Source organism: Euprymna scolopes, chromosome 45 (assembly GCF_053919585.1).
Source record: "Euprymna scolopes isolate OS-2025 chromosome 45, ASM5391958v1, whole genome shotgun sequence".
NCBI classification, from domain to species: Eukaryota; Metazoa; Mollusca; class Cephalopoda; order Sepiida; family Sepiolidae; genus Euprymna; species Euprymna scolopes.
Genome location: NC_136526.1, coordinates 58,911,328 through 58,935,773, shown reverse-complemented (window position 1 = coordinate 58,935,773; position 24,446 = coordinate 58,911,328). Strand labels below are relative to the sequence as shown.

At 32.8% G+C, this 24,446-nt stretch overlaps 1 protein-coding gene across 2 annotated transcripts; it reads left to right on the top strand.

Annotated features, from left to right (window-relative positions):
- The first annotated feature begins 4,264 nt into the window (after nucleotides 1-4,264).
- On the top strand, nucleotides 4,265-24,070 carry LOC145269763 (uncharacterized). 2 transcript variants are annotated; one of them, XM_080125493.1, is made up of 3 exons: nucleotides 4,265-4,449; nucleotides 21,322-23,534; nucleotides 23,939-24,070. In XM_080125493.1, exon 2 carries the CDS (start codon nucleotides 22,572-22,574, stop codon nucleotides 23,523-23,525), a length of 954 nt encoding a protein of 317 aa, XP_079981619.1. In that variant the 5' UTR covers nucleotides 4,265-4,449; nucleotides 21,322-22,571; the 3' UTR covers nucleotides 23,526-23,534; nucleotides 23,939-24,070. The 2 variants fall into 2 exon arrangements, with proteins under 2 accessions (XP_079981619.1, XP_079981618.1); XM_080125492.1 differs by lacking the exon at nucleotides 23,939-24,070 and having other exon boundaries at nucleotides 21,322-23,927.
- Nucleotides 24,071-24,446: the final 376 nt, after the last annotated feature.

Sequence of the window (24,446 nt, the reverse complement as noted above, 5' to 3'; positions counted from 1 at the left end):
GGTAATTGTCTAAATATTCTTGTAAAAATAAGCTTTATTCAATTTTATTCTTTAGAAAAAATAATTCATGAGTACGCCAAACACAATTTTATCAAAGTCACTTCCGTTTAAGAAAAAAAAAATAAAAAGAAGCCCACTTTACCCAGGTGTAAATTTTTATTTTTTAAAAATAATGAACGCGGTTTTTCACATATATTTTTATGTTTATTGGCTAGGTAAATGTCTAAACATTCTTGTAAAAATAAACTTTATTCAATTTTATTCTTTAGAAAAAATAAATCAGGAGTACGCCAAGCACAATTTTCTCAAAAAAAGTCACTTTAGTTTAAGAAGAAAAAAAAGGAAGCCAACTTCATACGCAGTGTATAAATTGGATTTTTTAAAAATAATAAACGCAGTTTTTCATATATATTTTCATGCTCATTCGCTAGGTAAATGTCTAAACATTCTTGTAAAAATAAACTTTATTCAATTTATTCTTTAGAAAAAATAAATCATGAGTACGCCAACACACAATTTTATCAAAGTCAGTTTCGTTTAAGAAAAACACAGCAACCTACATACCCCGTGTATGAGTTTGATTTTTTTTAAAATAATAAACGCGGTTTTTCATATATATTTTCATGCTCATTCGCTAGGTAAATGTCTAAACATTCTTGTAAAAATAAACTTTATTCAATTTTATTCTTTAGAAAAAAATAATTCAGGAGTACGCCAAGCACAATTTTCTCAAAGTCACTTTCGTTTAAGAAAAAAAAAGATAGTCAACTTCATACACAGTGCATAATTTGGATTTAAAAAAAAAAATAAACGCGGTTTTTCCTTTATATATTTATGCTTATTTGCTAGGTAAATGTCTGAAGATTCTTGTAAAAATAAACTTTATTCAATTTTATTCTTTAAAAAAAATAATTCATGAGTATGCCAAACAGAGATTTATCAAAAAAATTAGTTTTGTTTTAAAATCGAAATCATTGACTTCAACTCCGTTGTTGGATATTAAAAATAATAATAAACACGGTTTTCAATATATAATTTCATGTTTATTCGCGAGATAAAAGTGTACAAAATAAGTTTTTTTTCTGTAGAAAGTTGTTTTTATGACGGAATGAAAATTGGCCCGTGGCGTACTTTTTGGCGAGCTGGCGTACGTTTTGGCGAGCTGGCGTCCTGGCGTCCCAGAAAAGAATCACTGTTATTTTATTATGTTTTATTTTTTCGTGGATATATTTTTTTTTTTTTTTTTTTTTACCGTTTTTTTTTTACCGTTTTTTTTTTTTTTTTTTTTTTTAGACGGATACTTTTTTGCAGTGTTTTTTTCTTTGTTGTTGTTTGTTTTTGTTTTTTTGTGGGTTCTTTTTTTATTTTTGGATGGCCATTTTTTTGTTTGGCCGGGTTTTTTGTGTGGGTGGGGGGGAGCTTTTGCCAGAGATTATAGTTATAGGTAATTATTAACAAGAAAATTGGTGCAAAACCAGATCAGCAGCAGCACTTGTAGCGATAAACAAAAATGAATAGGACCTTTTATTTTCTTGAATAAAAAAAAAATAACTCGACGAGAACACGACTTTTTGCTTTAATAATTATTTATTTTTCAAACGTTTCTTTTAGAAATTCCGAGTTGTTAATTTGGTTCCATTTCGTTTTCTGGTACTCGATCTGACTTTTTGATTACCCGTCTCGTCTTCAGAACGTCTTCTGAACGTCGGCCATATTAGATATTCATCGTTAGTCATTTACACGAGACATACACATTTTAATCATGATTTTCTCTAGTTCAGATGAGTGCAGTAAATAAACTTTTAACTCGAAATGACACTTAATGTACGAATATATAACATAAGACACAGAAAAGAAACATTTATAATACGTACACAGGTTTATTTTCTCATATAACCACAATACGCTCTGAAGGTACATTACCGAAAATTAACCCATTTTAATGAGATTTGCATTATTTATCAAATAATGATAACGAAATATAATAAAACCATTATTATTTTTAAAATTTTTTATTGGAAATGTATTTTGTTTTAAACTTTTGTTATGGCTTTATGTAATAAAGCAAACATGAATGAATTTATTTTCGCTGTTTTTATGAAAATGGAGAATCGCAAAATGTTAAAATAATAATAGATAACGTACTTCTACACTTTATCGCCGAAACTGGAGATGCCATTTTATTTCGCGCACCTGCTGTTAACATTCAAGGGAGAAATCAGTATTTTAAACTATGGCCAAAGCATGAAATAATAAAATAAATAAACTGAAGAACGATTACTTCCGGAAAGAATAAATAAACCTAAAATTAAATGAAAAACTTTCCGTTTTCATTAATTAAATGGAAAAATTTCCAATTAAACAATTATGGATGTTCTCTTTGCATTTTATTTACTTTTTTTCATAGTTCTTTCCGGAAATTTATCTGGTTTAAGTTTTTTGTTATTTATTTCTAACTTCGACCATAGTTTAAAATACTGATTTCTCCCTCTGATTCTAATCAGGAAGTGCTTGAAATAAAATGGCGTCTCCAATTTCGGCGATAAAGTGCAGAAGCACCAAAGAAAAATAATATTTTTTTCGGAAACATTACGAACCCCCCCCCTAAAATCTGTATTAATGAATTCGATATAATTCGAAAAAAAAAAATTAATTTCTTAAACTACCGATATTATCATTGAATTAAACATTGTTTATTTAATATTTTCACATCAAAAATTGTAATTGCAAAAAAAACATTTCCTCTTTTTTTTTGTTCACAGTTTCGCAGGATTTTTATATGTAAGATTTTTATATTGTCCTTGCTTGAATGAACCTGTAATTTTCAGCCTAATATAATTTTCAGTGCTCGGAAAACACGTCCCCGGAAAACTCGTAACAAGACCCCCACCCTTTGCTAGGTAGGAAAACTGGTCCTTTATTGAATAAATATCGATTGAAAACACATTTTATGACCGTTCTTGAAGAATAAATTGTCTTTAAAAGAGAATACACATCTAATAATATTTTAAATAATTATTTTTATCTTTTGTTTAAAAAATAAACTTGGTCACGAAGTCAAGATACAAAAAACGAAACCATATATTTATTTAAAAAAATAATTTAGTTGTAACACTTTCTGTGTTATTACGAAAAAAAAAATAGAAGAAAGAAAACATGTATTATCAAAAGTAATTATTTTATTTAGAAGAATTAATTTAGTTTAAACAATCCTTAATTTAGTTCAAACAATTCTTCTGGGTTATTCCGAAACAACAAAAAAGAAAACACAGTACTAATGTAATTTTGGTACCGCGCTAAAATAATGTTATTATTTCGAAAGCCAATCTTAACATGGGTAGGGTAGGGTAGTCATTATGAGGACACTTGTGCAGTGTGCAGACGGTGGCTATTGTTAGAGGGCGATAACTCCAATTTCTTCTTGGGCAAATGACGCGGCAAATAAGTAACAAATAATCTTTTTTTCCGAACAGAAAAATATGTGAAAACCCAAACATTTATTGTATGAAAATGTATCAATATATAATTGTAAAAATATTTATTTAAAAGTCTGCGTAAGAAAATATAATTTTGATAAAACAATTTTGGGTATTTCAATTACCAAGACTCCTCAGATGTTATCCTCTTATGTCGGACATTTTTTGTTCATAAGTAACATTCGACATGACTTTTTTTTTTTTTTAAACTATATAAACTCTTTAAAATGAGTTGAAACACCAAAAACTTTCAAAGCTAGGTAGAAAACGAAAACTTAGAAAAATTAATTTAATTTTTTTAAAACAACAGTAAGCAAGTAAGAATATTTTTAAAAAATATTATGGGATGTGTATTCTTTTCTAAAGACAATATCTTCAAGAACGGTCATAAAATGTGTTTTCAATCGATATATATTCAATAAGGGACCAGTTTTCCTACCTAGCAAAAGGGGACGAGTTTTCCGGGGTCGAGCTTTCTTGGTATGAGTTTTCCGGGGACGAGTTTTCCTAAATTCAAAAAATATATCAGAAAACAAAGTTTATTTTAGTATTCAAACACATTTTTTTTTAATATCTTAGTTTTGTTCAATGATTTTAGACAAAAAAATTGTACTTTCTTTGTTTTTTTTTCTTTTTTGAAACATTTAAAATTTAAACTTATGTTAAAAATTATAGAAATAAAATATTATTCTGCTTTTAACATGTTAATTTCATAACGCCGTATATTATACGAAAAAAAATGTATTTTGAGTATAAAATTACCTCCCTTGATTGTCGCTCTCTTTTTTTTTTAGTTATTCCGACGACGTGACTTGTTTGAAAAATCTTGTTAACGAAAAAGATATTATTTTTTTTTATGTAAAATTTAATTAATTTCTTTCTTTAAAATCAATTATTTTTTATCAAAATATCGAAAAAAATTTAATTCTTTAAATCAAATCATTGAAAAGAAGAAAAAAACTGGACTAAAAAAGTAAGTAATTTCATGACTTTTTACGATATTATTTGTAATGTAAAAAGAATTGATCGAAAAAAATCACAATCTCTTAAATTTGAATATTTTATTTTATAATCCAAAAATTATATTGGAGAGAGTGATCCGTGCTGAAATAATAACTTTATTATTTAAAAAAAAAAAAAAGAAGCCATTTTTTACATGGGGAGGCGAGGGTGTTTTGTACCTATTCTATACAATTACCATTGAATAAAAAATCATATAATAAAACTTTAATTTAACTTGAAAATACGATTAAAAAAATAGCGCGGATCACTCTCTGCATTAGCGCCATTATATTATTATATAAACATATGTTTAAATGGAGTTTAGACATAGTTTTACGGAGTTCAAATTAAAACAAAAAAAAACAAAAAAACATTTGGACAATTGTTGTCTATGCCGCTACTAAGCCCCACATCTTTTTTTCGTTGAATGTATGGTGGACCAGTAGTGTAATAAATCCATACTTTATAAAATTCCGGTTTAGAAATTTGAGCCTTTATTTACTTTTTATTTATTTTTTTATTTTTGCTAGTGCACTTACTGATCCGCGCTATTTTTTAAATCGTATTTCCAAGTTTAATTAAAGTTTTATTATATGTTTTTTTTTATTCAATTGTTAGATTAAAGTATAGAATAGGTACAAAACATCCTCCCCTCCCCATGTTAAGAATGGCTTTTTAAATAATAACGTTATTATTTCAGCACGGATTATTAAGTGCACTAGTACTACAGTACTACACATCTTTTTTTCTTTGAATGTATGGTGAACTAGTAGGTGTATCAGACTTTTTGTAGGAATTTTTGACACCCCTAACACGAAACTGCGAATAAAATATAAAAATCTCGTAATTTCTCTTTTAAAAGTGGGTTGTTTATTTTCTTTATGGATTATACTTCCAAAATAAACTAATAAAGTTGTTTTAAAAGTAATAGATTTTTTAAACAGTAATGAATTTTACGAACTCAATATTTTTCAATTTTTAAACTTTAAAAATCTATCAAAATTTTTCTATCGATTCTATTTTTACGATATTTTCAGGGTCAATATGAAATTTTATGCTCTTTCCAATAAATCAAATATATTTTAGACAAACGTTTTTTTAATTCACGCCCCCCCATCTTCAAATGTCTATTAAAAAGTAAATAATTAATTTACTCACCCAAGTTTTATATATCACAAATTGAAGAGAAAAGGTCTATAAATAATATATTCAAATTTAAAACAAAAAAGTAGTGTTTTTTTAGAAATGTGCCTGTAAATTTCGAAGTTTAAAACCTTTTTTTTTAACCACGTTGTTTGTTTTTTTCTTTTGTTTTTTTTTTAATGAAACCTTGGTCCTTGCTAGTTTAATCGAAAAAAATTAGGGCTTGAATTACATTTTTCGAGTAGTTATAAGCTTGGAAAGACAGGGGGTCGAATAATTCACGCCTCCCATTTTGAAATGTCTATTAAAAAGTAAATAATTAATTTACTCACAAAAGTGTTATATATCACAAATTGAAGAGAAAAGGTAAATAAATATTATATTCAAATTTAAAACAAAAAAGTAGTGTTTTTTATTTAGAAATTTACTGAAGTTTAAGACCTTTTTAAAAAATTAATTTTATAATAAAAGTTAGGTAAATGTCGATATCGAAATTTTGAAATTAAAGTTAGTTTTATTTAAAAAAAAAACGAGGTGTTTTTTTTTCAAATACATTATAAACTTTATTTGAACTTTTCAACAAACTTTTACATACATAAAAAATAGACTTTATAGATATTTTATAGTAAATTTTTAAAAATATTTTAACAAAAAAGTTTTTTTTCTTTTTTGACATTTCTCACATATTTAATCAAACATCATAAAAAATCGTATCCAATACATGATGTTCCCCAAATAATTATCTTTGTTTAGTTGAACTTTTGAACAATTTTTTGCATAAAAATAGAATTTCTTGATCTTTTATAACATAAGATTTTAAAATTTCTTTAAAGAAAAAGTTTTTGTTTTTTTCATTGTTCATGCATTTTAATCAAACATCGTAAAAATTGTATCCAATGCATGATATTTTTAAAATAATTCTCTTTGATTCACCGCCAATAGAGGGATTCCTGTATATGACTGTGGGAGTACGTGAGGTGTCTATCCTTGGACCTTTATTATTCTTGATATTCATAAATGACCTCCGTGATAAAATTGTTTCTGAAATAGGTATACTTGCTGATGACACCACTCTCTATAACAAGCATGAGGGGAAAACAAGTGAACATATATCTAAGGACATGCAAAAACACTAGAGGACGACCTCCAATCTCTAGTGGAATGGGGACAAAAATGGATGGTCACATTCAATGCTGCCAAGACTAAGCTTATTTCCTTCAATAACTATAAGAAACTTTCTCTACCAACAATACCAATGGCCAAGAACACATTACTTGAAAGTACTTCTTTTAAACTACTCGGCCTAACGTTTACAAGGAACATGAACTGGAATAGGTACATTGAGAGCATTGCCAAGGCTGCTGCAAGGAAGGTGGGCTCTCTCTACCATGCTAGAAAATTACTTATGCCTGAAAGTATCTTGTATCTCTATAGGGCCACCATTCGCCCATGTATGGAGTACTGTTGTCACATTTGGGCTGGTGCATCTGCTGCTTGTTTCTCACTTCTGGACACGGTTCAAAAGAGAGTTGCTAACCTGATAGGTCCTGAACTGTCATCTAAGCTTCAGCCTCTGTCCCACCGACGAAATGTAGCATCCCTCTGCCTGTTCTACAAATATTTTAATGCTCTGACGAACTACAAGCACTTGTACCTCCTCGACGTGACTACGTCCCATCCCTTTACAGTAGAGATCCCTATGTGCAAGAAAGCCTTTTACTCCAATAGTTTCTTTCCCAGAACTGCAAGTCTTTAGACCTCCCTTCCGGGATTCTGCTTTCCCAACTGTACTGATATGCAGAAGGTCAAGTGCAATGTGAACAATCCATCTTGCTGCTCATCTCACTTCATAGTGCCCCTGCAAATGATGTCCCCGATAGTAGCCCCCTACTTCAAAGTGGCACTGTGCCTTGTTTGGGGTGAATATTAAATTAAAACAAACGAAAAAAACTCGTCATTCTATTTTTTTTTAATAAAAGTAACTTTAATTCTAAAATTTCGATGTTTGGAAAACAGTCCATCATATATATTTAATTATAAAAGTTATATTTTTGTTTGATAAAAAGAATAAAACAGTTAATAAATAAAAAAACATTAAGTTAAAATAAAGACTGTTTGAATAAAATTTATATAGAATAAAAAGTTTAATTCTAAACAGTTTTGGTCATCCCTAGCTAAAAATATGTCAGACGTCACTTCCACCAAATGGCTTTGTAAACAAAGGAAGAAGAATCTTCAAGATTATCAACATTTTCCTTTAAAATGACAACTTTTGTAGGTTTTTGAGTATGCTGAAAACAAATATATCATTTAAATAAAATTTTGTGCGATCATCCATTCAATTTTTCCGAGCGCGGAAAAATTGAATGTGTCTATACACAAAAACAAACATTGTGACCCATGAAAGTAATACTGAATATATTGGATAATATTATTGTCCTCAAATTAATAAATGAAAAGTTTTTTAAGGGTGTTCCTGAGTGGTTCTAATTTGGAGGATTGATTTACTAGAATGTTGTATTAGAAACCGAATACCTTTACGAATATTGAATTGTCATTTATCTGTTGTATATAATGAGCTAACTTACCAACAGTTAGAGAGATGTTACATTTTGTCGATGGGAGAGAGGCTGAAGCTTATATGACACTTCAGGACCTATCAAGTTGGCGACTCTCTTTTGAACCTTGTCTAGTAGCAGATGCACCAGCCCAAATATGACAGAAATACTCCATACATGGCCTTATAGAGGTACAGGATACTTTCGGGCGTTAGTAGCTTTCTAGCACAGTAGAGAGACCCTACTTTCTTTGCAGTGATCCTGACAATACTCTCAATGTAATTGTTCCAGATCATGTTTCATGTGAACGGTAAGCCAAGGAGTTTAAAAGATGTTTTTGCAGATAAAGAGTTTTTGCCCATTGCTATTGGTGGTAGAGAAGGTTTCTTGTAATTATTGAAGAAAACAAGTTTAGTCTTGGTGGCATTGAATGTGACCATCCATTTTTGTCCCCATTTCACTACAGATTGCAGGTCATCCTCTAGTGTTTCTTCCATTTCTTTAGATATGTGTTCATTTGTTTTCTTCTTGTGTCTGTTATAGAGCATGGTGTCATCAGCATATATACCCATCTCACAAACAATTTTGTCAGGGACGTCCTTTATGAATATTAGGAATAATAGAAGTCCAAGGATATACCCTTGAGGCACTCCCGCACTTAATCATATTGTTTAGATGTATGGCCATCGAGGACAACCTAAGTTTTTTCTCTTATCTAAGAAGGATTTAATTATGTTAAGTATTCTTTCAGTGATACTGTATGATCTGATTTTCCTGAGAAGACCTTCATGCCATACCCTGTCAAAAGCCTTAGATATATCTAGAGCTACCGCTCTACCCTCCCCTGCTTTGTCCAGTGAATGTTATATACATTCAGAGATTATAGATAGGATGTCTGCTGTGGAACAGGCTTGCCTAAATCCATATTGTTGATCGGTCAGAAGTTTAGCATCTGTAAGGTGATGGACTAGAGCTTGGTTAATTATGAACTCAAATATTTTGGTGAAAAGTGAGAATTGGCTAATGGGGTGATAATTTACTGGGTCAGTTTTTTTGCCAGAATTCTTGAAAACTTGTACCACAGAAGCAGTTTTCCAGCAGATAGGAAAGCCAGATTCGTTAAGGCATTTGTTGTAAAGTTTGGAGAGAATTGGAGCTATTGTAGGCATTTGTCACACATTCATCGGGGACTGTGGTAAGAAACCGATCAAGAAGTGATGCATGTTGTTCTTGCTGGTCTTGGAAACGGGTTGGACGCATAACCATCTGTGATAGGGAATGAGATGTATGTGTTGTGCTACCAGCTGTGTCAGTGGAAGGAGAACATCAAAGCCAGTTGCTGTGGTAGACATTGAAGTCACCAAATACATGCACTTGTGCGCTAGTGTTGAGGGAAAGAGCTGTATCTATACTGTCAGAGACTTTGTTTATTAGGGTACAGTCCTAGGTCGAGGGAGAGCAGTATAGAAAATAAAAGTAACTAATGTTATGCTGCGTGTTAAGTCTAAAGCACATAAAGACTTGATCGTCCAATTCTAGTTTTGTCTCTCTAGTCAAAAGGAGGGTGTTTCGAATATAGGTTCCAAACCCATGCGTATATCTGTCAGAGTCCTTACGGAAGAGTGGGAGATATTCGGGCATGTTAAAGTAGTTAGAGGGAATGGAGAAGTGTAGGCTAGTCTCCCTTAATGCGAAGATATCGGGTGTGTTTGTGAGAAGAAATGATTCAACATCATTTAAATTAGTTCTAAGCCTACAGATGTCCATAAATGCAAGCATCAAGGGAGAAAGCAAGTTGGTTTTAGTTTTGTCCTGATTTAAGTGTAATTTTAGATTGTACTGTCATTTCTTTTAAAGAGTTTCAGTTTAGGTAAGGGGTGTCGAACAAGTGGTTATGCAGAATACAAGACATGCAACACAAGTAGATCATCACTTGACCTTGCATGGCACTACAAACATCTCAATATTATTCAACTGTTGATGGAGCAGCCACTCTAAGGGCTACCAAAGAGTTAGGCCCTTGTACTAGCAGTCAGGAACAGCAGCCAGAAACTGTCAATTCAGTACCCTCAACCACTCAGACAATGATTAACCCAATCTACTTGCACTGGCATTATGGCATTCAAGCACTCCCATGTGCCCAGTTTAGAAGGAGGGGATGTATCGGGAGTGGGGAAAACAATGTTCATTGCCTTAGTCAGGAAACAAGATCGACCTCTGAGTGTTTCTGTCGAATGTGATTCAACCTTATGCCTAGCTAATAGGCAAAGAAGAAGTATGGAAGCCGAGAGATAATCAGTGCCTATCTACTCCTTAAGCAGTTTAGGTTTGCAGACCGGTAAGTTCTTTGAGTCACCAGCTCTAGGAAGGTTGTCATTCAAGACTGGATAGGCCTCCTTCCCCTAACGGTTAGCTTCAGAGTTTTCCTACTCCTAGACAGATGACCTGGAAAGATCTACGGGTCCATCAGCACCAAGAGGTTTTGCCCAGCACCTGGGTCCCAATCCAGGTATTTCTGCAACACCGTGTGGGAAGTTAATGTTACTAGGTTAGTTTGTAAAGGTTATATATTTACTGAAAAATTACCCTCCTCAAAGTGATTAACATACATTGCTATTTCATTGTTACTGGAGGAGGGGGGAGTAAAAGTTCATGCTGTGGAAGCAGCTATATGTGAAACATGTTTGTTGGAAGGAGTTAATATATGGTTTAATATTTTTCCTTTAAATTCATAATTAAATTTTTTTTATGTTGGCTTAGGAATAGGAAAACGTGTTACAGAGTGGCTTGATATTAAGAATTAACTAAATTAACTAAAAATTTTGTTGCCCAAGCTCTGGATATTTTAGATGGCATGAGGGTTAAGATGTATATTCAATGTAGATACAAGTAACGTTATATTTTTAGGTATAATTGGAAGAAAGTTATAAGCTATGGTGTATTCAGTATGTATAATAAAGTAAATAGATATATAAGCAGATTTCCAGTAGATGCGAATACATGGAGGTTGTAGGCATTAAATATGTTTCCACTTCTAATGAAGATACTTCAGCTTTTGTTTAAGAATCAGGAAGTTGTTTTGCATTACAGAGTATTGGTTCAGTTTTTGTATTTATCATTGCACAATTAAGGAAGAGACAGCTATTGCTATGTAATGTATATAGCTGTAAATCCAAGTTCAGACTATAACTAATAGGTATTTACCTGGATAAGAATAAACTAAGGAAGAAATGTGTAGATGTTTTGTTATAATGACTTCCAATCGATTAACATACAAAGGTTTAGGGCTGAGAGCTAAGGACCCCCCTCCACAGGCGTGTGTAATGTATGAGTGTTAGTGGCAGCTTGCGGAGTAGTGCAGATTGTTACTTTTCAGAAGATTAAACTTACAGAATACAGTAGAATTAATTATTAGAATTTAGAGTTTCAAGTAAAGTTTAGTTAATGAAAAAAAATTTTTTTAATTTAACATGAAATTCCGACAAAGGCAGACATCTTGGAGATAAAGTATATATTTTATATACGTAGCAGGGGTGTTTGTACAGTAAGTAAAAACCTATTAGTACATGGTGCATCGGAATTCGTAGTTAAAGACAGTCAATTAGATTAGGCACAAAGCATTTATGCTTAGGAATAGGATAATGCATTACAGATTGACTTGATATTAAGAATTAACTAAAAGTTTTGTTTGCTCAATCTCTGGATATTTTAGATTGCAGGATCGTTTAGATGTCTATTTAATGTAGATACACGTAACATCATTTTTGATATGAAGTACAATACAGTACAGGTATAATTAGAAGAAAATTATAAGCTATGGCGTATTCAGTATGTATAATAAAGTAAATAGATATATGGTCAGATTTCCAGTAGATGCGAATATATGGAAGTTGTAGGCATTAAATATGCTTCCACTTCTAATGCAGATATCTTCAGCTTTTGTTTAAGAATCAGGAAGTTGTGTTTTGCATTACAGAGTATTTGTTCAGTTTTTGTATTTATCATACAATTAAGGAAGGGACATCTATTGCTATGTAATGTAGATAGCTGTAAATTTAAGTACACACTATAGCTAATAGGTATTTACCTAGATAAGAATAAACTAATGCATGCCTTAGAGGTAGAAATGTATAGATGTTTAGTGATAATGATAAGGATTAAGCTGACAGAATACAGTAGAATTAATTATTAGAATTTAGAGTGTCAAGTAAAGTTTAGTTAGAGAAAACAATTGTTTTTTTAGTAACATGCAAATCAGACAAAGGCAGTCGTCTTGGAGGTAAAGTATATATTTGATATATGAAGCAAGCCAGCAGAAGTGTTTGTACTGTAATGAGAAAAACTGTTATTACATGGTGCATCGGAATTCGTAGTTAAAGACAGTCAATTTCTTAGTCAATTAGGTCAGGCACAAAGCCACATTTTCAATACAAGCGAGCTTACATTAATTGTATATATCAAGTATATTACTTAAATAAATTTCTATTTTCTTCTAATGTAAGAAAAAATAAATCCAGGTTTGTGATAAATTCTGGAATTTACTTGCTTAAAGACACAATAAATAAATATAAATAAAACAAGGCAAGAGAAAAACCAAACGAAACGAGGCAGCATGTATACAATTTATTAGGATTAAGATAAATTTTAAAAATTAGCCCTTATCGTTTGTGTTAGGCACCATGGTGTCCAGCCCGTTTTGCTTGGCTGAAAGAAAATTTGACCATATTATTTAGAGGTGAAAGGGTAATTTCTATTAACCAGATATTGTGTGCGTGTGTATCTATTTTTAGAAGAATATTCTTCCTTACATGTTAATCTTTTTAATTGGAAGAAAATTATAAGCTATGGTGTATTCAGTATGTATAATAAAGTAAATAGATATATGGACAGATTTCCAGTAGTTGCGAATATATGGAAGTTGTAGGCTAGTTTACTTGGAATATAGTAAGATTGAACAGCGTTTTGCCCGTACAAAGGAGAGGGTTGACGAATTTCAACTTGGGACAAGAGAAAGTTTGCAAAACAAGAAAAATAAAGACACACTAAATAAATATAAATAAAGCAAGACAAGAGAAAAACAAAACCAAACGAGGCAACATGTATACATTTTGTTAGGATTGAGATGAATGTTAAAAATTAGCACTTATCGTTTCTTTTAGGCACTTTGCTTGGCCAAAAGAGAATTTTACCATATTTTTTAGAGGTGGAAAGGTAATTTTTATTAACCGGATATTGTGTGCATATGTATCTATTTATAGAAGAATATTTTTCGTTACGCTGTTAATTTTTACTTTGGGGAGGGGGTAGACAAAGTCCTATATTCTTCTAATGTAGGAAAAAATAAATCCAGGTTTGTAATAAATTCTGGAATTTACTTTACCTAGGCTTTTTTTTGATAGTTGGAATATAGTAAGAGTGAACAGGGTTTTGCCTGTACGAGGGGGGCTTCATCACTAGTGGAAAGTTACTAGTGTACAGAAGCCTCTACAAGCTGAGATGCCATTTTTCAACTTGCCTCAGATTTCCAATGTCCCTATGGATAATTTTGTAAATTACCTCCTGTCATTTGCATTACCTTCTGTTTTGGTGAATTGCCTGCTAGCAGTGGTCGAACTTACTTGTCTGCAAATGTCTTGTATTCCTTGGGTTCTGACGGTTAAGATTATCATTTGAAATTGACTACCCTACTTGGAGAATGTGAGAGGAAGTTTAAGGAAATGGTACTGGACGTGGCTTTGGGGTCTGGCCTTACTAGGCATGTTCTGGTGCTGGTTGTAGAATCATTGGATGTTCAGCATTGAATCGTTAGGCTTTCAGAGAAGATGTTTTAAGTTATGAACAGGATCAGAACCAGCGGTTTAAAAAAACTATAATAAATTCAAGAATGGAAATATCATGTTCAGTTGTCCTTACCTGCAGATAAACTTGCTCAAGAAGCTTCAAATCATGCAATTGCCTTCCACATTTTGAGTTGAGTAGTCAAGAGCTTAGAGAAACAAGGTTTGTATGAGAAGTATATGAATGTGTTTCTTCAGCAGAAGAATGATTGAGGAAATACATGTTGCTCCTTAAAAGTTTTGGGATTATATCTGGATACTGCATCGACCCATTTTTAAGGCAGATCCAGCAGCAACTACGAAGATCAGCCCAATATTTAATTGTAACATGAAGACTGGTTGCTTGGCTTCATTAAACAGGACTGTTTACTCTGCGGTGAACATAACAGGGACATATTGGACTTACTGATCCCATTCAGGTCCAACAAAGTTTTCTTGCTTGTAGATATCAGGAAACAATTCTTGATGGTTCACATTGCCCTAGAAAAGGAAAAGAACAGATTTTGCTTTTTTGTTAAGGATGGTGTTCGCTTTAGATGTTCTTGCTATTAAACTGATTTTTAGGTTCACCTCCCACCCCTTTATATTGAGGAGTATCCTGAGGCTTCTTTATATTGTACTCTTGATGCAACCCCTGCAAGTTTATTTGCATGCTAGGGCAACTGACCATGATATTTTCCATCCTTGAAGGTTATGAATTTTTTTAAACTGCTGGAAAAAAGTTTACTTAATTGAAATGAATGCAATAGACACCAAATGACATTGAGTTCATTTGAATTTCTCCAACAATAAATACTAAATTCAAAAATAAATCCAATGAGTTGGCAACTTGCACCAGAACATGCATTGTAAGATTATCAGAAGAGAAGGAGCAAACAATCTGCCGTCTCGAATTAGCAAATGATTGATTGTTTCATTGGTATCTCGCAAAAAGACAAAGACAGAATTCTAGTTCCACATAATTGAATCAACTCTCCCTTCAAATATCTTAGCAACTGACAAAAATTTTGGCTATAAATTGAGCCCCTGCCGAATCATCCTCAGAGAAGTAACGATCAAGTGAGCTGGCCAATTCCTCCAAGATAGAACCAGTCCTGCTGATGAAACCCCCAAGAACCGCATAAGAAGCATCCCTTTTTGATGATAATTGAATATCTTTAAATATCTTGCCAATGATACCATTGACATCTCAATCTCATTGCTTTTACACTGAGATCTCGCCATATCTTTCCACTGATATCATTAGAATCTCAATCTCATTGCTTTTACACTGAGACTTTGTCAATTCCTCCAAGATATAATCAGTCCTGCTGATGAAACCCCGAAGATCCGCATAAGAAGCATCCATTTTTCAGTGAGAATCTTATATCTTGAAATCTCAATCTCTTAGTTTTTACACTGAGAGTGCCTGCTGATAATTCACACTAACACAACTCAAATGATTAATCAAAAGCAGAGGTCAACAATACAGGAAGCATTTGAAACAAAAGTCATTTTTCTGTATTATTTGCCTGCATCACAATTTTCAAATATAAACAAAAATTATAGAAACTCATTGGATCGTTTTCCATTTCACTTCAACTTAACATGGGTCCCGTGATCTAAAAGTGATGAAGTCTAACTGAAAACGACGAAGGAGCTCTATTCATAGTACGTCAAGACATATAGGGAACTGAAGGTTACCTCAAATACACATTGACATCTGTCATTTCCAATATAATTGAAAATGTTGAGTTTATATAAATGTCCTGTGATCACGTAAAAAGATTTTTAGTGTCCCAATGTTTTAAAAGACTTTTGTTATTGTTGTCTGTTTCTTTAGAAAAAAGTCGAGAAAACTGAAGAGATTTTTATTTAACGTTGATGTCTAGAAGATCCTATTTTAAATGTGTTATTAAGTTACTGTTAATGTATGTAAAAATGTCCTGTGATCTAAACCTGAGGAAGTCTTACTGAAAATGACGAACAGAAGGTCACCTCAAATACCCATTGGCATCTGACATTTCCAATATAATTGAAAATGTTGAGTTTATGTAAATGTTATTTCTAATATAATTGAAAATGTTGAGTTTATATAAATGTCATTTCCGATATAATTTTTTTTTTTTTTACATAGGCATCACCACATTATCAAGGCCCAGAGGCCACTCAAGGATAAGGGTTAAAGAGTGTACAGTAGAAATTAGTCAATATAGTAATCATTAGTAATGAAAATTTGGTAAATTTGATAACTTATATGGAACGGCTCATCAAGAACTTATTTACTTTAGACTTGAACACAACCATATTGTAGTCAGCCGGAAAGCAGGAAAACGGAAGACAAATTCCACAGGCGTGCAGTTCTAATAAAAAAGCTTTGTTCATGGAATCTACGTTTAGGTTTAGGCACAGATAAAGAGTGGGGGAAATTATTGATAGTGTTTACAGCTAGACGAGTGTTTCTTGTGAAAGTTTGGCGAGGGGGGACCATAGATTGAAGCTCAGTTGAACACTTTCCATGAAAATAACGATACATCAGAGACAAACTCGCAACATCTCTTCTGTGAGATAGAGGTTGCAAGGAGGAGAAAAGGACATCTCCTACGAGGCTACGAAGTCTATTTTGAACTCTATCAAGGCAGGACAAGTCCTTTCTAGCAGCTCCTGCCCAGATGTGGCAACAGTATTCCATCCTTGGACGTACCTGGCTCTTATATAGATAGAGAATAGCATCAGCAGTGAGATATCTACTGGATCGATAGAAAGATCCCACCATTTTTCCAGCGGCCTTGGCAACAGATTTGATATACGTGTTCCATTTAAGATCAGGAGCAATGGTCAAAGCCCAGAAGCTTGTCAAAACTTGAGGCCTCCTGAAGACGAGAGCCATTCATTTCAATTGATGACAAATGTGGATTAGAATGTTGATGATGTAAAGAGAGAAGCTTGGTTTTAGTTGCATTAAAAGTAACCAGCCACTCCTTTCCCCATTGTACTACGTGCTCAAGATCAGAGGAGAGAGAATTGGAGAGAACTTGGTCGTTTACTGTCTTAGATGTGGTACCATAAATGGTAGTGTCGTCAGCATAAATGTCTACAAATGATGTAAGGATATGATTTGGAAGATCATTAATGTAGATTAGGAAAAGAGTTGGGCCGAGGATGGATCCCTGAGGGACACCGGCATTAATACTGTGAGCTTCTGATTTTTGCCCCTCAACTACTACTCTTATGAACCTATCAGAAAGAAATGATTTGATAAGTGAGAAGACTTTTCCAGCTATACCATAGCTAGCGATCTTGTGAAGTAAACATTTATGCCATACCCTATCAAAGGCTTTAGATATGTCAAGAGCAATTGCCTTAGAAAGATTGCCACCATCGAGAGATTTGCTAATCCTATGCGATATAACTGTAAGGACATCTGCTGTAGATCTAGCAGAACGGAAACCATATTGAGTGTCACTAAGAAGGTTATTTTTGTTGAGATGGTTGATTACTTCTGTATTTAACACAGATTCTAGCAACTTACTCATGACGCACAGGAGACTTATTGGCCTGTACTGAGAGGAGGATGAGCGATCACCTGAATTCTTAAATACAGGGCATACTGATGAGATTTTCCAGGGAGATGGGAAACTATTCTCCTTAAGACAACGTTTAAACAGTTTTGTAAGTATGGGCGCTAGTCTAGGTTGAAGTATTTTTAGTACTATAATTGGAATACCGTCAGGGCCAGTTGCTTTACTCGAATCAAGGTTTTTGATTAGCTTCGCAACATCACGTACAGATATACGTATATCACATAGTGTGTTTTCTGATACAGGAGGAAATATTGGGGGTTGGCGGTCTTGGTCGCAAAGGGTAGAATTAGCTGCAAAGTTCTTGACAAAGAGTTTGGCTTTGTCTGATGCTGACGAGATTATCTCAGGTCCATTGATAATAGTTGGGATGGAGCACACGCTTCTGTTCAGGATTCTGTTTGCTATTTGCCAAAACTGGTGGGAACCAAGCCACTGCTCAGCTAGCAGTGTCAGAAATTTCGTGAAAATAGTGAATAATTCCACCCCATCTTTCCAAGCTAATAACTCCTAGAAAAATGTAATTCAAGCCCTAATTTTTTTTTTCAATTAAAGGAGCAAGGAGCAAGGTTTTATTAAAAAAAAAACAATGTGTTTTTTTTTTTTAAAAAAAGGTTTTAAACTTCGGACTTTACAGGTAAATTTCTAAAAAAGCTATTTTTTTGTTTTAAATTTGAATATATTATTTATTGACCTTTTCTCTTCAATTTGTGATATATAAAACTCCCCGACATAATTAATTATTTACTTTTTAATAGACATTTCAAAATGAGAGGCGTGAATGATTCGACCCCCTGTCTTTCCAAGCTTATAACTCCTCGAAAAATGTCATTCAAGCCCTAATTATTTTTTCAATTAAAGGAGCAAGGACCAAGGTTTCATTAAAAAAAAAGACAAAAAAAGACAAAAAAAAACAATGTGTTCTTATAAAAAGAAGGTTTTAAACTTCGGACTTTACAGGTAAATTTCTAAAAAAGCGATTTTTTTTTGTTTTAAATTTGAATATATTATTTATTGACGTTTCTCTTCAATTTGTGATATATAAAACTCCCCGACATAAATTATTTACTTTTTAATAGACATTTCAAAATGGGTGACACTTGGGGGGGGGGCGTGAATTTAAAAAAAACGTTTGTCTAAAATATTATATTCGGTTTATTGGAAACAACATAAAATTTCACATTGACCCTGAAAATATCGTAAAAATAGAATCAATAGAAAAATTTTGATAGATTTTTAAAGTTTAAAAATTGAAAAATATTGAGTTCGGAAAATTCATTACTGTTTAAAAAAAAATATATTTCTATTACTTTTAAAACAACTGTAATAGTTTATTTTGGAAGTATAATCCATAAAGAAAATAAATAACCCACTTTTAACAGAGAAATTACGAGATTTTATATTGTATTCACAGTTTCGTGTTAGGGGTGTCAAAAATTCTGATACTGCTACTGCTCAGCTACTTTGGACTTAACAGATTGAGCATACAATTCTCTTGCGTTCCTTATTACTTTCTTACAATGGTTGCTGGCAGTCCTGAAAACGGCTTTAGTTTCCATACATCTATTACGTTTGAAGCAGTGGAAAAAGTGATTTCTGTGCGCAATGGCAGCAGCACATTCTGGAGAGAACCATGGCTGGCTGTTAGGTTTTTGCTGAAACTTTTTAGAGGGTATGAAATGGTCAATACCTACAATTAACCATTCAGTCAGGTCTAATACTATAGAGGACACATTCTTTTTAAACATGGAATGCAGAGGTAGATCAGATATAAATGTACGGAAGCTATCCCAGTTAGCCTTAGTGTATCGATATACTGTACGATGAAGAGGTACGTCTGGGGACTTATTACATTTCATTTTTATCTTAATTGATACAACAGAGTGGTCAGAAGATCCAAGAGGCGACAGAAAAGAGACTGAACATAGTTCAGGGCAAGTTGTGAGAAAAAGGTCTAGTAGGCTCGCATACTGGCCGTCATTATCGGGCACACGGGTAGGTTCCTGAACAATCTGAGTGAGGTCATAGGCAATGGAGAAATCATGACAGAACCTCCCCTCATCATCGGTCTTGTTTGAGTGGGTCAACCATTCGACGTTGTGAACATTGAAGTCTCCACATACGTGAATGTTAGCTGAAGGATAAGTAGAAAGGACTTGGTCAATTTTCTCAGATATGCTTTGAAAGATAGTAACTCCGCTGTTGTGGGGGCGATAGAGAGTAAATATAAATGCAGTAGTGTGAGCTAAAGCAACCTGGAAGCACATATAGGGTAAGTTAGGATCTTCCCTTGAGATGTCCCTCCCACATGGAAAGCTATCTTTTATATAGGCACATATTCCATGCCCATGGCGATCTTGGGGATCAGATTTAGAAGTTAAGTTAGAGTATCCTGTAATTGCAAACTCATCTAGGGAAATAGCCTGTCCAATGCCAGTTTCACTTAAAAATAAAAGGTCTGGTTTAGTCTCCTGTAATTGGGTTTCAACCTCTGGAAGGTTAGAACGAAGACCCCTGATGTTGGAGAAGGAGACATGGTAGTAGGGGTCTACGTTGGAAGTTGGAGAACCGGGTTTAATCGTGTATTTTTTCTTGAAACTTGTCATGATGAAATTTTGGAATTTGTGGACTAGGTTGAAAATGTTGAGTTTATATAAATGTTATTTCTAATGTAATTGAAAATGTTGAGTTTATATTAATGTCATTTGCGATATAATTGATAATGTTGAGTTTATATGTCATTTGCGATATAATTGAAAATGTTGAGTTCATATAAATGTCATTTCCGATATAATTGATAATGTTGAGTTTATATGTCATTTGCCATATAATTGAAAATGTTGAGTTCATATAAATGTCATTTGCGATATAATTGATAATGTTGAGTTTATATGTCATTTGCGATATAATTGAAAATGTTGAGTTTATGTAAATATAAATGTCCTGTGATCATGTAAAAATTTTTAGTGTTCCAATGTTTTGAAATACTTTTGTTATTGTTGGCTGTTTCTTTAGAAAAAAAAAATCGAGAAAACTGAAGCTATGTTTATTTGACGTTCATGTCTAGAAGATCACATTTTTAAATGTGTTAATAAGTTACTGTTAATGCATGTAAAAAATGTTAAATAGTAAATCTCAACACAAGTTAAAAATGCAGATGTTGGGAAGATACGAGAAGTATTCAGGTACATAGAAAGTAAGAGTAATGAGAGGGAAAAAGTAAAGTATGCTGTATATACTTATGTGGAATATCTCTTTTGAGATCTTGGACGCTCTTATGGAAAAGAAAGGAAAAATCAGATAAACTCACCATCATAGTTAAGCATTCAGTATGTAAGTAGGATTTTACAGAAAAGGTTGTACAGAAAAGGGTGATGTTTTCTGATGTTTTTGTCGAGTTTGAAGAGTCCAAGCGAGGAAATACCAGTGAATCAGTATGATAAAAAGGTATACTTTGATAATTAGAAGCCAACCACAAAGATTTCAGTAAATGAGTTTTTCTGTATGTCGCAAACGAAATAGTATGAAAATGAGACAAAGCACTAATTAGTAGAAAAAACATGTGAAAGGAAGGATCTGGACACAAATGATGAAGAGTCGTCCGGTTGGTAAACAGGTAAAATGGGACCTCAGTTTCTAGAACAAGGCTGGCTGAATTAAACAGCTATTTATTATTTGTTTGTGGCTTGATTGATTACATATTTTTTACGTAAAATTTGTATAATTTTATTGTTTTTCTTCACAGATAAAAGTTACAGTGGACAATAAACTCATATAATAAACGTGAACGGCAATTTTATTCTTCTGAACTCAGATTATCACTGATTTCCTTTTAAAGAATAAAGATGAATCAATTTGCAGAAATAAAACAGAAACTAGAGAACGTATGTTGATGAACACACAGTAGAAAAAATAACTTGTCAGAAAATGTGTTGCATTTTGATATAAAAACATGTTTGGAGACATTGAAAACGAATGTTATTCTTGAATAAATCTTAGCTTAAAATTTTCAGTAAGAAGTTTAGAAATAAACACTACTGCAAAAGCTTATCTTTTGCAAATATTTTAAAATGACATTTTGCTATAAAAATATAATATTGGAGGAGCATCTTCCAGCAATTTGAAATCATAACAGACTAGAAAAATAAAGATTTGTGAAGTGTGTGGGAAAACATGTTCTACCAGTTAAAGTTTAAAGACTAACACGCTGACACATAACACATGTGAAGTGTGTGGTATGGCATCTTCAAATTATTCTGAAACTAAGGAGCACCTGTAAACTCTGCCAAAAGAGCAAGTTTGTTTGTAAAGAGGGTGGCAAAGCATTTGCAAACAATCGTGATGTACCATTAAACATGCAAACAAACTGGAGAGAAAAATTGAATACCTACTGGAGAGAAATTGAATGTCTACTGGAGAGAATTGAATGCCTACTAGACACTGTCCTCGAGTGTCTAAGTGTCTCTGTACAGGGGTTTGTCATAACAACTGGGCATGAGGATACTTTTTCCATAGAAGTAAACCCTGACGAAATATTCAACATCACATAGTATTTGCTGCCCAAATAAGATCTCTCTATAGCTAACCCACATTAGCTTTTATGAAGAATGGTGCACCTTCTCCAAGTGATGTTACCTCAAGTAATAGCACGCAGCTGGATACTCCACCAGACTAGATAAATACTTGTCCTGGAATCCAGTATGACCAAGAGACTAAAATGAAACATATACTACAACCTATGAATATGGTTAATTGGGGAGAGGAAAATTATGTTCTCAATCTCTTTACTAATTCCGTGTTTGAGAGATAAAGAATTTAAATTAAACATTTGAATATCTATGAATATCATATAAACTTTAAGTGTTAGCCCCAGGTTGTGGGCCCCTAGATATCTGAGAACTTCGACTTAAATAAAATAAACCAAAAAAAAAGAAAAAACCTTTTTGTTGTAAAGTGTCTGGTAAAAACTTTGCCCATAAACTAATGCACTAAGACATGCAAACACACACTGGCGAGAAAGCTTTTTCTTGGCAAGTGTGTGATAAAGAATTTGCATGTCAAAATCATGTAACGAAACACATACAAACACACACTGGAGAGAAACCTTTTTCTTGTAAAGTGTGTGATAAAGAATTTGCCAGTCAAAATCATGTAACGAGACACATGCGAACACACACTGGAGAGAAACCTTTTTCTTGTAAGGTATGCGGCAAAGCATTTACGCATACAAATCATGTAACAGAACACATGCGAACACACACTGGAGAAAAACCTTTTTCTTGTAAAGTGTGTGGTAAAGCATTTGCACATCAAAATGATGTAACGAGACACATGCGAACACACACTGGAGAGAAACCTTTTTATTGTGAAATTTGTGGTAAAGCATTTGCACAACAAAATCATTTAACAGGACACATGCGAACACACACTGGAGAGAAACCTTTTACTTGTAAAGTGTGTGGTAAAGCATTTGCACATCAAAATCATGTAACAGGACACATGCGAACACACACTGGAGAGAAACCTTTTTCTTGTGAAGTGTGCGGTAAAGCATTTGCACAACAAAATGATGTAAGGAGACACATGAAAACACACACTGGAGAGAAACCTTTTACTTGTAAAGTGTGCGGTAAAGCATTTTCACATCAGAATCATGTAACAGGACACATGCGAACACACACTGGAGAGAAACCTTTTTCTTGTGAAGTGTGCGGTAAAGCATTTGCACAACAAAATGATGTAATGAGACACATGCGAACACACACTGGAAAGAAACCTTTTTCTTGTAAAGTGTGTGGTAAAGCATTTGCACAACAAACAAATGCAACAGTGCACATGCGAACACACACTGGAGAGAAACCTTTTTCTTGTGAAGTTTGTGGTAAAGCATTTAAACATCAAACGAATGTGACGAGACACATGCAAACACACGGGAGAGAGAGAATTTGAATGCTTAAGGTGAGAACTTTAATGGTTAATTGGGGAGGAAAGCTTTGTTTTCAATTTCTTTACTAACTGTTTCAGAGAAAAAAATTTCATGGAAAATTCGAATATTGAAGTGTCTCATATGGAGTTCAAATGTTAACTCCAACTAACGCATAAATAACAAGAAAGGAATACTACAACATATTTAAATTGTCAACTGGGGAGAGAGAAAATTATTTTCCTTACTTTTAATAAGTTTGTAATATATGGCAAAGTATTTGTCCAATAATCCAATGCTAAACTACATATGAAGACACAAGAATTGTTATGAAATGTGTAAAAAAAATTACATTTAACTGATTGGATTAAACAGCTATTTATTATTTATTGATTATTTTCATGTAAAATTTGTATAATTTTATTTTTTCTCTTCACAGATAAGAGTTACAGTGGACAATAAACTCATATATTAAACGGGAACTGCAAATTTTATTCTTCTGAACTGAGATTATCACTGATTTTCTTTTAAAGAAAAAAGATGAATCAATTTGCATAAATAAAACAGAAACTGGAGAACATATGTTGATGAACACACAGTGGAAAAAATAACTTGTCAGAAAATGTGTTGCATTTTGATATAAAAACATGTTTGGAGACATTGAAAATAAATGTTATTCTTGAATTAATCTTAGCTTAAAATTTTCAATAAGAAGTTTAGAAATAAACACTACTGCAAAAGCTTATCTTTTGCAAATTTTTGCAAATGACATTTTGCTATAAAAATATAATATTGGAGGAACATCTTCCAGCAATTGGAAATCATAACAGACTAGAAAAAATAAAGATTTGTGAAGTGTGTGGTAAAACATGTTCAACCAGTTAAAGTTTAAAGACTAACACGCTGACACATAACGCAGACTAGATAAATACTTCTGGAATCCAGTA